This window comes from Trachurus japonicus, chromosome 24, assembly GCF_045865225.1.
Source record: "Trachurus japonicus isolate A0001 chromosome 24, Traja_1.0".
NCBI lineage: Eukaryota > Metazoa > Chordata > Actinopteri > Carangiformes > Carangidae > Trachurus > Trachurus japonicus.
Genome location: NC_140930.1, coordinates 9,901,785 through 9,916,304, shown reverse-complemented (window position 1 = coordinate 9,916,304; position 14,520 = coordinate 9,901,785). Strand labels below are relative to the sequence as shown.

The window sequence follows — 14,520 nt, the reverse complement described above, 5'->3', positions numbered from 1 at the left end:
CAGCTGGCGATAGCCACAGTAGCTCACCAACCAGCTCTGTGAGCACTTCCCATGTCACAGTTTGGTTATGAAGGGTGCAGACAAAGTCGGCCAGCACCGTCCAAGCTAACGTCAATGCTCTCTCCTTCACAGACATAAACGAATGTCAGTCTTCCCCCTGCGCCTACGGAGCCACCTGCATCGACGAGATCAATGGTTTCCGATGCATCTGCCCGCTCGGTCGAACAGGAACCAGATGTCAAGAGTGTAAATAGATTTTTTTGTTGTTGTTGCTGTTTTCAGTTGATTCAGTCAATAATCACTGTGGACAACCTTCATCAACATGTGTCTATCTATAGTCATAGGTGTTGGGAAGACGTGTCACTACGGTGGGTTGCAGTTTCCCCACGGCAGCCGCTGGGAACAAGAGTGCAACAACTGCCACTGCATCAACGGCAAAGTGGATTGCACAAAGGTAACACAACTTTTCTAACTAGAGCTACCTAGAAACAACTTATTTTTTATTTGACTGTCAGTTTGGGTATTTGTTTCTCTATCTAAGCCTAGTTAATGATCTTTTCCCCCATGTCCAATCAGCAAGTGATTAATACAGTGGTCTTAATGGCCCCAGATGTAGTCACATGTATATGCAAAGGGTGATATGATAAGCTAATTTCAATTTCTGTTTTTGTCCATTTTAGAGCATTTTTATGACAAAAAACAACATTACATTATTACAATAGAAGAAAAAGACAGTTTTGTGAGGTAACATGAAGGTGATAGTTTTGACCCTGGGTCTCCAGGTGCTGTGTGGTCGTCGTCCCTGCCTGCTCCAGCCGTCGGACCAGGACCAGAGGCAGCAGTCCTGCCCGGCCGGACGCGAGTGCTTGAAGCACAGCTACCTCACCTGCTTCTCTCCACCATGCCATCAGTGGGGGGTTTGCGCCATGGCTGTACCCCCACCTCCACAAGTGACCACCAAGTGCCAGCCCAACAGCGGGCATTTGGACAACAGCTGCATCCGCATAACACTTGTTTTCATCAGAGGCAAAGTACCAACAGTGAGTCACGTCTTTTTTGCGTATAATGTTTCTTGTTCCAGACGCCCAGTCGTATTGTTTGCTGATCAGTGTGTGTGTGTGTGTGTGTGTGTGTTTCTGTGAATGCGCAGGGAATAACGGTGGAGAATATCTGCTACGAGCTGAGGTATCTTCCCGACATCCGAGGCTTGGCAGAAGACCATGCCCTTCTCCTGCTCTGTGACCTCTCTCATTCAGTCCAGGATGCTGTAGAGGTGGCTATAGTAAGTGAATGATCCAGATCTTGGATGCTCACAGTGCCCTCTGTTCTCTCACTTCTCTGCGTGCAGCATCATTAAAACTTCCCCATTTCAGCAAAGGAGCACAGCGTTGGAGGTCATTCGTTCTTATTCCCAGCTTGTCTGGCACAGAATTAGTTGGTCGGGACCCAAATACCCGAACAACTAGAGCTGCTCTTTGGCCACTTGTGCAGACAGCCACACAGTTGCTCACACAAGCTGTCCTATTAAATCTTTTTTTTTTTTCTTTCAGTTTGCCAAAAGTTTGGGTCAAAGAGACACATTTTGTCATTGGTGGCTAAACAATCTTAACTCAAGACGAAGGGTAACCTTTAAAATAAGCTTGTATCTTGAGCCAACGCATATCTTAATTCAACTTTTTCTAATCTCCCAGCCACCACCTCATTTGTTCCTCCTTTGTTTTGTCCACATGTTATTCATTTGGCAAAAAGGTTATAATGCAGCATTATTCTTGTTCCATTTGTCTCATCTCTTCCCTGTTCTCTGATTTGTTTCTCAGTCTTTCCATCCAGAGGATCTACCAGACCACACTATGATCCAGAAGGTAGCCAGCGCCATTGAGGGCTCCTTGTCCAGGCGGCACAACAGCACTGTAATGCTGGCAGTCACTGAGGTCAAAGTGGAAACACAGGTCATGCCCCCCTCAGTGGGTAAGTTATAAATTAACAAAGGTGTCCCACAAGGTTTCGTTATGGAGCCCTTTCAGTTCCTGAGTAATCCACTGGTTTCTCTGAAGCTGACTTTAACTTCGCTCTGTGTGCGTCTTCATGTCAACAGATTACCTGGTGCCTTTAGTGTGTGTGGTCTTCTGCTTGCTCTGCCTCTTCTGCATCATTGTCTGCGTTTGGTGGACGCGCAAGCGGAGAAAAGAGCGCGAGAGGAACGCACGATCCGCCGCAGACGACAACGTGAACAACCAGTGGGAGCCCCTCCCGCTCGTCGTGGGACGTCAGCAGCAGCTGAAAGAAAGCAACAGGGAGGCTGAGCAGGAGCGCAAAAAGCTCATGGGTCCCTCCTATCGGACGTGTGACGATGGGGAGGAGGAGGAGGAGACGGAAGGCGAGCTTGAGCTCGACGAGGAGTGTGGTGGAGCCGAGGCGGGAAAGCAGCCAGGTTATAAGTACTCTAAGACTACAGTGCAGTCCAGTGGGGGTGTGATCTGCACCCTGCACAGCTCCAGTTCACCCCTCAAAGCGCCCCACCGGACCCCAGGCTACAGCCCCAAAGACAACCGCTGGAAAAATGTCAGTGCCGTCTTTACCGGTCAGAAAGACCGCAGAGACCACTGTGTGCAAGAAATTTAAACAGAGGACTCGCAACGTGGAAGCGAGAGAAGCTGCAACGCAGCTGCTATTATTTTGGGACTACTTTTGGAAAGAAAAAAAGGCTTTGTGTTTTAATAAGCCATTCTTTGCTTTGGTTTCATGTTTTTGTCACTGTCACCTGAAAGATTTTTTTTTAATTCAGGAGACTAGAGCACAGTGAACATCCTTTTTTGCTTCTGTTCACTTATTTTTCTTTAATTATGTACAGAAGGAGCTGAAACGTAACGATTTTTTCAGGAGGCAAAAGAAGCTCTGCGATTTTTGTTTATGGAATTGTACCATTTAAGAAATGATGAATCATCAAAAAGGAGAAAAAACAACTTGTATAAAGATTTTTTCTGTTTTTTTCTTTTTTCTTTTTTTGTTTACAGATGATTATGATTTTGTTGAATTGTCAGCGGGCTCCTGTTCAGTGTCTGTGGGGGAGGGGCTGAGACACGTTAAAGGGACAGTAAAGGAAGGGCTTTGAGGGGAAATGGACTGTTGCAGCCACGGCAACAGAGGAAACCTTCCCTTTGCTCTGTCTCTCGTCCAGCTTTGCCCACCGATCCACCTGTGGCCGTCATGCGCCAGCCTTACCAAAACATTTGGCCTGGAGGGGGAGAGGGGACAGAAACCCCAGTGCCTACTATGTGGCCTTCCATTTTTTTTCTCCTGTCTCTCAGTTGTCTTGGCTGAAAAACTCTTGTTTGAGGATTTTTTGCAGTATTTGAGTTGGTAGCAAGTGCCTTTCTAAGAGCCGTGTCGAGGCTCCAAGTCGCGCTGCCCAGTTTGACCTCCTTGTTCTCAAATCTCAAAGGGATATAAGTGTACATTTAGAGAGTTCAATTTCACAGCAACGCCATACAAGGTATTTGATCAAAACAGAAATGAATACTCTGTACATATGTGTAAATACTAAAGGAGTCGCTGTGTATATTTGAAATAAGTAACTTAAAGACAAGTCACACATTTTTATTATTATTATTATTATTATTGTTATTATTATTATTATTATGATTAATATTATTTTTATTTTTTTTACAATGCCATTCCTTTTATTTATGCCAGTCGAAATAGGCAGGTTTTATAACACTTCATATCCAGAGTCCCACAGTTAAGAACCTTTACAATGAGGTACCACCTATGAGGGAATTTCTGATGGGTTTATAAATGGTTTGTCAAGCGGGGGGGGGGCACATCTCATTCGTTTTTAATTTTTTTTGGCAACAGACGGTCACACCTGCAGGTGTGGTTATTTTCTTTAGTGAGTTTTAGTTATGAAAAATAAATCGGTGGATATATAATCATGATGCTGTGATCATAGAAATAAGTTCAAGCACAGGTTGTTTTATTTTTTCTAAACATGATCCGATGTTAAAATCGTCTATGATGCTACCTTTTTGCGCAAAATGAATCTCTTCTTCTGTCTTTAGTTAGTAACGGTAGCTATGTTTTTTTTTTCATGCAGATACATTCTAATTATTTTGCACTTAGTTTCCCTTCAATTACAGTATCTAAAATGTCTAAATTATTTATGTGTTCTTACTATCACCAGTAAAAACCACTAGTTTCAACTAACGAACTTTTGATTTATGTAACTGTCATGGCCGCTCCTCTATCAGTGATGTCGCAAAAAGGGGCGTGGCTAAAGTGCAATTTACTCCAGCCGTAATCTGAAAACATCTTTTGATCCCAGTGATTGCTTTTCCTTATAACCTTAAGTTATTTCTGGATTCTTTCTTTAGTCGCCTGTTTTTCGTTGTTCAGGATCAGATGCAAAAAAAAAAAAAAAAACTTCATCAAGCAGTGTTGAACAGCTGCTGATATTATAGCCTTAAATAGCTTTTTTCTCCACAACACATCAAACCATTTCTAAACCCGTCACAAACCCTTTTGTTTCAGGTGCCTTAATGTAACGAGTAATGCTATTTTGTGTAATCAATGGTCATCTTTTTATGTTGTTGGTTTGTTTTCACTATTAAGGAAAGTAACTCTTTAAAACGTTGTGTGGTGTATTGTGGCGTGTTTTATTCGCCTGAGTAAAGTGCTCTCCTTATCTCACTTTGCTATCATGGAGATCTCTGGAATAAAACACTGATGGAGGCGATAGAAAAAAAGAAAAAATGTCCACCATGACTCTTTTGAGTGTCATGAATGTGGATGTCAGTAGGTCAAATGTGGACATCATGCATTAGCTTCATGTTTGGTTTAAAGGCTTTAATGAAGGGAACAATATTTGCTGATGCATTTTTTTTTTTTTTGCGACCATGCAAATGTGTTTTTTTTTTTTTTTTTTAAGTTACCAACTCATTTCAAAATGACAAAAGTTTTACCCCTTTTCATATCATGTCATTGTCTCAAAACGCCATTGTATTTTCTGTAAATGGGACACAGCAAAAATAAAGAATTAAAGATGCGTCACTGCTGGTGTTAAAAGCTGAATAATACATATTGTATACATTTTATTCTTCAAGGGACGTAAGGTAATTTTGTACAAAGCGGAAAAAGTTTCCATTCTTTTAGTGGATGTTTAATTGTTCTAAATAATCATCCCAGTTATTTATTAAAAGCAGTTTTGACACATCTTGATCGCGCTTGTAATATTTGGTTTGCGAAAGATCCACCTACCTGTGCTGGAGCTTTTCACCGCATCACACACTTCAATGAGCCGATGGAGGTCGGTCAGTTGTCATTGTCATGGTAACAACAATAATTAACATGGAGAAGATTGTGGTATGGGTTGAATTAAGTACATGTATAAGATTAGCGGAGCTTTGTTGCCGCAGTTACAACATCAAACATGGTGAGATGAACAAGTAGCCTACTTATCTCAGGCCTGTGTTTTATCGACCTGTTCATTGACTGCCACTCCCTCCTAATGTGAACTATGGATCATAAGCAGCTTCACAGATGACTCATGTTGTTGGTGTTGTTTTTAACAGAAGGGCAGTCTCTTCTTGACCTTATGACCTTAAGAAGTCAGCCATTCAAATGTAGTGATTGCTTTGTAGTGTTAATTTACACAACAATTTTGTAAAATGAAAACATAGCCATTATCTGATTACCAGTAGACCTCTGAATGTCGTGTCACCATGCTGAAAAATCAATATTTTCTATACTAACAATGGATTGAATGACTAATATGAAAGAAGAGACGTCGACCCACAGAGAAGTGCCACCCAGCCCTTATAGGCTAAGTCCAGTGGCGTGTTTAGCACCTTTATCTTCATTATTGTAGTTTTAAAGGTGATAAATGATTTTATGAAGCTTATTCCAGCACCAGGCAGACATAAAGGGTTGGTTTATCAATTATACTTTACTCATCTAACACAGAACAGCAGCCAGTCTGCTATTTTTGATGCTAACAATTAGCAGCGAGCAATTAGAGTCAACCGAAATGCTAATGCTCACTGCCTGTTCATAAATTAATGAACTATAATGACTCATAAAAAACAATGATGCGTTACATTGCTGGTTAGATCACAGTTGAAACAACACATTTTCTCAATTCGCTGCAGCCATTTCTTGAGTAGAACGTAGTCTCACAACCTAGCACTATGGGGGCTATGACAGTTATCTCAACTACATGTATTTTAAAAGCTGTGCAAATAAAAGCAAAACTACCCACACAGCTGCCTACCACAGCATTACAAGCAGTTGCCAGATAGATTTAGCACTGCTCAGCCTTATAGCTGTTAATTTTGCTGATGGGAAACTTCTCAAACAATCTTTTATTTTAATGTCCACACTTCAAATCCGATCAAGCTCTACTTTCAACCTCTAACTGTTGTCGTTTGCACGAGAATAGCAGTCTTCTGAAACCCTGCAGCACAGCACAGCACTTGCCCTTGCCCTCGTCTATGTGGGCTGATCGATCGATCCAGTTTCCTCGCCGTCCTGCCATCAGTCTGGCTCCCCACCACACCAATAGAACCTCGTCTCCTGCTCTGGGCCGATCCAGTCTCCGCCAATGGGAGGCTGGCGTGATCATCCTGGCCACATAAAGATGTGAATGTTTCATGAGTAATGTTATGATGCTGGGCGGAGGTGGGGGGTGGGTGGGACACTTCTCCTCCGGACTCCCATGGGTGCCCATGGCTGGCGCTAATGGGACCGGTCCGTTGTCGGAAAGGCCGGATCGGCTTACACAGCTTTGTGGAAGTGCTGGAGTCATGGTGGGAGAGGGGAAGGGAGCTGATAATGTTTATGGGTGTATTAACTTATGAATGACTGTAAAATCACTTTAAGAAGGGGTTGGCCACACTGTCTGGGCCTTGATTGATCCTATTAAGAGATATGGTGGAAATCAAATACGTATTAGAGTATAATTTCATATAAGCGCTGACTTTCCCTTTCGTTTTTCAACACAACTGTGCTCCAGTGCATAAAGAAATGGTTTCCACAGTTGGGTTAATATGACCAGCATGACCTTAACCCCATGCATCCTTTGGGATGAACTGTAATGCCAATTGTGATCCAGGCCAAATATGACCCCACATCAGGGGTCAAGCCCTCTAAAGCCCTTGCAGCTGAATGAAGCTAATGCCTGGAGCTGGCCTCCAAACTCAAAGTGAAATCCTTCCCAGAAGTGTCGAGCACATCAGTGCCTGTGGTTTTGGACTGAGTCGTGGTATGTTTGCATACTTTGTTAAGGTCTCTAGATACTTTTGGTTGTGTTGTGTGTCCGGTTAGAGTCCAGCTAGATTAAAATAGATTAGAATATTACATACATTATCGGTGCTGGAGGTTTCAGCCAATCCCAGCAGACACTGGGGTGAGGGTGGGGTGCACCCTGGACAGATCACCAGTCCATCTCAGGCCCGACATGACAAACAACCTCACACGCTCACCGACAGGCATTTCAGAGTTGCCAATTAACCTAGTATGCATTGCTCTGGACTGTGGGAGGAAACCGGAGAAAGGCCACCAGCTCGGCAATCGAACCCAGAACATTCCTGCTGAGACGAAGCAGCAACACTAACCACTGCACCACTGTACCGGTTTGCAACATGACAGACAGACATTCAACGTGGATATAATGAGCGATATATTCCCTCTTCCACGTGTTTTTAATCTGGTTGCACCAGTTTCTTCCCACCATTCAAAAAATCCAAGGTTATATGGTGAACTGGAAACTGGACTGTCGTAAAAAACGCCTTTGCAATCATTGTAGCACATGGCACGCTGTCTCCAGAGACACTGCCAAAATAAACCTCCTCGACTTAACTTGAATTTAACCTCCTTTTGTTTCTAATCCCATCCTCTGCCCATTCAGTTAAACATTTTAAGATAATGTTTTGGTTTCGCCATTGTGTTGCAGCATCTGCTAATCAAGATAAAACATTTATTAATTGACAAGTGTTGATACAGGGTAGTAGTAGTAGTAGTAGTCGTAGTAGTAGTAGTAGTGTGATGCCAAGTTTCCTTTGTGCCTGTCAGCATCAATGCACCCCCCACCGATCCCAGACTGCATCAGTAAACTGACACCAGATTCCAAAAGTGGCTCCTTGCAACAGCCAAGGACATCTCGGTGCGCTGCATTTGTAAACACGTAGTACTACCACCAAGCTCAAAATGGCCGAAAGCATTCAGCTACATTGTGGCGGCCGTGACTGTTTCATTTATCCGACGGTGTTAAAGCGGAGAAGAAAAAAAAGGTTGTAGGCTGTTTTATATGTGCATGTGTCGTCTGTATACACGAGCAAACTGCAGCAGAGTGACTGACTGTGAGATGGTATTTTGTGTGTGCTCTGCTCCCCGTGGCTGCTCTGTACATCTGTTGATGTGGGTCTTTGGGACCATCTGACAGTGGAGGCAGCTGGGTGACAGGATTTTAGGCTAAGCCCTTCGTCTCTTTAAACACACACACACACACATGCACACACACACACACACCAAACATGGCCCGTACGGGATATCAAGCTGGCACGTGCTGGTGGACAGCGGGCTGCAGCTGGCATTGTGGGTTGACTGAGGCAGAGAAACAAGCCACGGTGTCCTGACTGTGTCTCTGTGTGTTTGTGCGCTGTTGGCTGGCACTGCAGGTCTGTTTTGCCTCTGCAGTTACCCCCCCCCCCCCGACATGTAGCTACCCACTGCACCAGGAGGTGGGTTGGTGGGTGGGGGCAATAACTTGGCAGAGGGGAGGGGATGGCTGCGGTGAAGAGGGGGGAGTGCAACAGAGTGTCTTGCGGTGCCATAGCAGCTTTTCTGGGACAACTGTTCAATGTGTGTGTGTGGTGTGCATGTGTCAAAACACACAAATGTGTTGAGATGACAGTGAAATGATTTGTGGGTAAACATGGTGGGTCCACTTAGAGGCGTAACTAGATATATGTAATATAGGCCTATATATGAGCTTGAATTGAAATTATATACTGTTATGATGGTCAAATATTTGAGCTAGGAATGTAAATATTTCATTATGTAGCTGCAGGAAATTCAACAATGACTAAAACTACAATTAAGAAGCTGTAACAGATACATTTTTATCAGCGATAAGTGGTTACATATGTGAGGGGGGGCATATTCTTGGACATATTTTTATAATATCTAAAAAAAATATCACTTTTAATGGTCTGTGCTTTGTTTCCTTCCTTTGCTGTACCTTAGTGAGATCGCAGCCATCGATGTCATACTAAACACATGTTGGGTTTTGTGGGGCACGGAGAAAGGTCAAAGGTCAAAGGAGGGTAAACAAACTGTGAATTTGCATCTACTTCCATACCTCAGGGCCAGAAACCCTTTTGCACAGCACACACACACACTGATACTGCACACATATTCATGCACATTCAAATATGTTAGTTGTTTGTACAATGGAGGAAAAGAAAGAGAGACTGAGCATTTTAAAGGTTTCAGCATGTAGTTTTCCTTCCTCCGTCTGCTTCCACATATTCCATGCATGTCTGTTTGTACATGCTCAAGTGACGGTGTGCAGTGCAACCCAACACCATGTACAGTGATATGCAAGGTCAATTTGCACCTTTCCCAGTCTGAGTGACACTAGTGAGTGTGAAATACCCTGAGGAGCTACTCTGAAGTAAGTTACAGTATGTACAGTACAACAAAATTACACGCTACTGAATACGATTGAACTTAGGCAGTGGTTCCCAATCATGACCCCTTAAAAAGAAAAACAGTGGAGACCGTGTATCAAGTTTCAGAGGCCTATGAGTCGTAGTTCAATGAAAGAAACATTTCATCTTTAAACTTATCATGTAGTTTCATTAAAATACATGTATAAAAGTCACAAATAATCACACAAACAGACTTTCATATTGGAGATGACGGTGGCGCAGAAAGCAGAAAACAGAAGACAGAAAGGGTCATCCATCCAGGAGCTATAGAGAGTTGGCCAGAAGGTAAAGAGGGTTGGCCAATAACTGCAGGGTTGACAGAGGGTTGATGGTTGGAAATCCTGATCCTTCCCTGTGGTGTCCCTTACCCACCTTGCCTTGTGTGAATGTGAATAAATGTGTATTATGTTTGATGGTGGTCCTTCTGCCCCAGGGCAGCGGTGGCTACAGAGGTAGCCCAACACCACGGCATGTATATGAATGAATGAATCTGTCTTGGGTATCTTGAAAAGCACTATAAAACCAATATGTTTATTATTATTATTATTATTATTATTATTATTATTATTATTATTATTATTATTATTATACCACCCAATACTGTGACAGGCTTCAGCATGGATAGAGTGTATATTGGCTATATTGTGTTATAAAATACGAAGATATAAATAACCGCTACCTTCCACTGGCCATGGGAACACTTTCACAAGACAGTCTTTGCACCATTTGCACCCATCTAACGAAGAACAACAAATATGGCGGTCGCAGATAGGTGGTTGCCATGGTCGCTGCTCACCTTCTTTTGTTGCTATGAGCAACAACAACGTTATTCGTCTTCTAACCGTCCTGGAAATACATAGTAAAAACTTACTTTTGTGACCATTGCTGCCACTGTTTCGGTGGCTTTTTTTTCGCGGACATGACGCTTCAGGGCAGCTCTGTTGAGGATATAATCGCTTAGGAGCTACTAGGTAGCTACTTTTAGCGGTTAGCTAGTTTTTTGTAAAGTCCCGCTGTCCTCACCAAGGATTTACAACTCCACTTCACCAGTTGTGAGTACATGCTGATGCTGCTTGTGTTAACTTGCACTCTGTAAGTCACTGTTTGGTTCTGTTTAGTCATGTTAATGTGGGCTGCTCGCCTCAAAGGCCCAAATTACTTTTCTTCTGTATTGTTATGCTGCCATGGTGTTGATTTACGGTGCTGCCTAAAATATGAATGCCCCATTTCAGAGTATTATACAATACTGAATTATAATAGTAGTGTTGTTACAACTGATAGGCATCACCAGCTGATTAATGGGCACAAATGATTAGGTTTTGAAGTTATAGTATGAATCTGACAAGTATCAGATATCTATAGCTACACTAGTTGAATGATCTTGGTGTAGGTGAGGGTATATCTGTCTTCCCCATATTGGTTTTGGGCATGTAACGTTAAGTCAATCAAAAAATTTAAATGCTCTTGGATATTGTCCTCATTAGTATGACTTAAAGGATGTGAAGGTGACTCATGACTGATTAAGCATGACATAAAAGATTGTAAATATGACTCAAGACTGATCCATATAACCATTCATCTGTAATTCATACCGGCATCATTTGGAAACATTGACATGGCTTTTTTCATACACAGGTTAAAAGGTCACATATTTACACCTCATTTGTGAACAAAACAGAGTTAGACATCAGATAAACAATTTAACTGTCATATCACACCCAAGCCTTTTATTTCTATTCATGTATAGTATTCTGGAGCTTTTGATTATGCTGCGTGACTTTCGTCAGCAGATGTAGGTGTTCAGACTTCTGTTAAAAGCTGAGGTTCACTTGCCATCAAAGATCTTGTGATATGATCAAACGAACAGCTCACAAGTGGACTCTGTGATATCGACAGCTGTTTCTGGGCCAAGAGTATGCCAATAAGCTCAACTTTTGAACTATGATGTAAGAGAAGTCATTAAGTTACTTTGAAAAAAATCCACAATTACACCACAAAGTAGTAATCCCCCACTACTGATGATGAACAAATGATTAAGTGGACCTTGAGTGGAGATACCTTTGACTGTATTCATTGGAGCGTGGGTTAGGTATGTCCATTTTGCCGATCTCTTCATACTGGCACTCCTGTATGACTCAGCCTTGATTCACTTGGCCCAGAATGAACAAAAAAAAAAAGATTTTGTAATATTACACATTCCTCAGTTGGTTCGGGCATGTCACAGAAACATGTTGCCTTGAGCCATGTCAAGTACAGGTGAGGGTGTTGGAGAATAATGCAGGAGAGAAAGTGATTGAGCATGTTCAACATAGTGAAACTCAAAACACTTCAGCTCTGATTCACATTCAAATGTTTTACAGTTACTGAGCCCTTATTCCAGAACATAGAGAGTATGAAAACAAAAGTTTCATGCAGTGATAAGTTTCCCCAAATTCTTATTTTCTAGTGAGTCAGCAGGTGAACCACAGCATGCAGGGGCTTGATGCCTTGCTTAAAGACATTTCATTGGAAGAGACAACTCTTGAACTCCCTGCTCTCTCTTTCCTCATAATGACCTTTTTTTTTAGTTTTCTGTTAAAAAAATACACATGAATGAAGTCAGGGCACGATTTAATAATGATTTAGAAACCGAAAATGTTAATGAACCAGAAAAATGTTAAAATCCTCATCTCTAAAAGAAATTGCCCGCCTGCGAGCCAGAAGACTGTGAACATCTAAATGTCTCTGCTCACTGTGTTAATGGGAAGGTGGTGTGAAAGGGACACTCTCCAGAAAAAAAAATCAATTAATCAGAAACCCATTCGATCCTTTAATCAATTCTCTCAACTTGACACTTGACAGGCGTGACCTTAGAAAGCTGATCGGGGGTCAACTCCATCTGTACTCAATCAATTCCATTACAATGACTAAATGAAAGGATAATTGAAAGTTATGCGGGGAGTCCCACGTGATGGTAATTGATTGCATTCTTTAAGGCCAATGATCCCGTTCATTCATTAGGACTCTGAGGGATCTTATGCTGAAGTTACACTTGGTTGCAACTATTGGTATTCATTAGTGTAGACGAGCATGGACGCACAATAATTGGGCTTTTTTCTTTCTTTCAAACTGATTAGCAGCCCAGACAAGTGGGGGGAAGCGATTTGAACATCTGCCTTAGTGGAAAATCATAATGTGGGAAAAACATAACGAGACTAGAAAAAAAAATCTCTCATTGGAGGTTGTTTGAGGTCACGCAAGGAGTCGGCAGTTGGTGTGTAGAGCAATAAGGGCACAGCTGGGAATAGCAAGTGGATGGATGTACCGCTTGGCAAGGTGCCCGATGTGACAGCTGACTTAATAAGGAAGGCCTTTTATCCAGACGAACGTGTCGTCGATGCTGCAGCAGCCTTTCTAACAGACAGACGGTTTCTCTGCTGCTATAGACTGGAGGGTGGAGGGGGTGGGTGTGTGTGTGTGTGTGACCTCCTATGGACCCACCTCCTTCCCTTAAAGATCACTGGCTGTCAGTAAAGCTGATTGTGCTGATTCTCCACTGCTCATCCCAACTACCGAGCAGCTCTACTTTTTTTTTTATCCACAAAGAAAAAACAAAAACAAAAGCTAAATGCCTCACGTCTGCATTATCAGTTTAGTGGATCACATTTTTCTGTCATTAGGCCACTGTATTAAATTAATTGTTTCAGCTAGATGAGAACAATAAAACCACAAACGTCTGTCAGAGATTTTAAAGCAAGATTAACATGTTTTAAATGGTTAAATAGTCCTTTAACCCCTTCATTACAGGCCCATTCTCACGCCTTAACCTAATTTACTTCTAATTCACATCCTGTATTATAATAACCAATAATGCAACTTAATCCTAAACAAGCTAATGAACACAGTGTCCTCAGTCGGCTACCTATTATTATCATGAGAACAACACACGCATGCAAACCACCAGAGTCCAACTGAGTTATCCCCCCTCCCTCCCTCCGTCCTCCTCCGTTCGTCCCCTGTCTGTCTGACTGAGTTCCCGTTCCCATCTACCCAGAGAGCCCACAGCCACTGGAGATACTGCCAGAAGAAAAACACACTTTGTTTTTGACGACATTAAAAAGCAGGCAGCCTTGTCACAGTGTGGCTGTGTGTGTGTGTGTTAGCTTGTTTGATAGGGAAATTGGATCTAGACTTGAGAGGGGAGTGTAATGCGGTTAAAGGCATCATGAAAAGCCAGCTGTAACAGGATTTCATCCTCTGTGGAGCTCCGACTGACTGCTGCCGTGAGGCAAGTCATTAGGGAAAATCCATGTGTGTGGGAGTGTGTGTTTGGGTGTGCGTGTTTGTGTGCCTCTGTGGCTGTGCCCAAACTGTAAGTAGGTTGGTTTGTATTCTCAAGAGTCTCAGTTGGTTGAATCTGTTGTGCAGTTTTTCACTTTGTGCACGACACTGGGTCACAAATGTCGTGCCAGGTGCCTGTGTCCTAACTTCAATAGATAGGTAAGAATAGGATCGGTAGATATGAGTGGTTGATCAGGACATACCTACCGTACAGTAGATGAATGAGTAGGTTGATGTAGATATTTAATTCATAATTATTTTATTAATCAGCTTAGGATCAGTCAAGACCTACTGATGTGATACCACTACTTTCTTTTCCCAAATTTAAAATCGGTTTATTTGTATGCTGTGGCACTAAATATCCTGCTGCAATGACTCAATAGTCCGATTGATGCATTCCTTGCAGATAGGAGAGTTGATTATTCAAGTATTTCCAGAAATTCAAGTTTTTCTTTATCAAATGTGACATTGAAGTGAATGTATTTAAGATTTCTCA

General features: G+C 42.3%; 1 protein-coding gene across 2 annotated transcripts in view; it reads left to right on the top strand.

Moving 5' to 3' along the window:
* The window catches only part of jag2b (jagged canonical Notch ligand 2b), a 47,556-nt gene extending 44,722 nt beyond the window's left edge, over positions 1-2,834 (top strand). For both annotated transcript variants that reach the window (XM_085770243.1, XM_085770242.1), the window contains 6 exons: positions 133-246; positions 339-454; positions 783-1,040; positions 1,151-1,282; positions 1,818-1,968; positions 2,096-2,834. In XM_085770243.1, the coding sequence (XP_085626369.1) occupies positions 133-246; positions 339-454; positions 783-1,040; positions 1,151-1,282; positions 1,818-1,968; positions 2,096-2,622 (1,298 nt within the window). In that variant the 3' untranslated portion in view covers positions 2,623-2,834. The remainder of the gene's footprint in view (positions 1-132; positions 247-338; positions 455-782; positions 1,041-1,150; positions 1,283-1,817; positions 1,969-2,095) is intronic.
* The last annotated feature ends 11,686 nt before the right edge of the window (positions 2,835-14,520 follow it).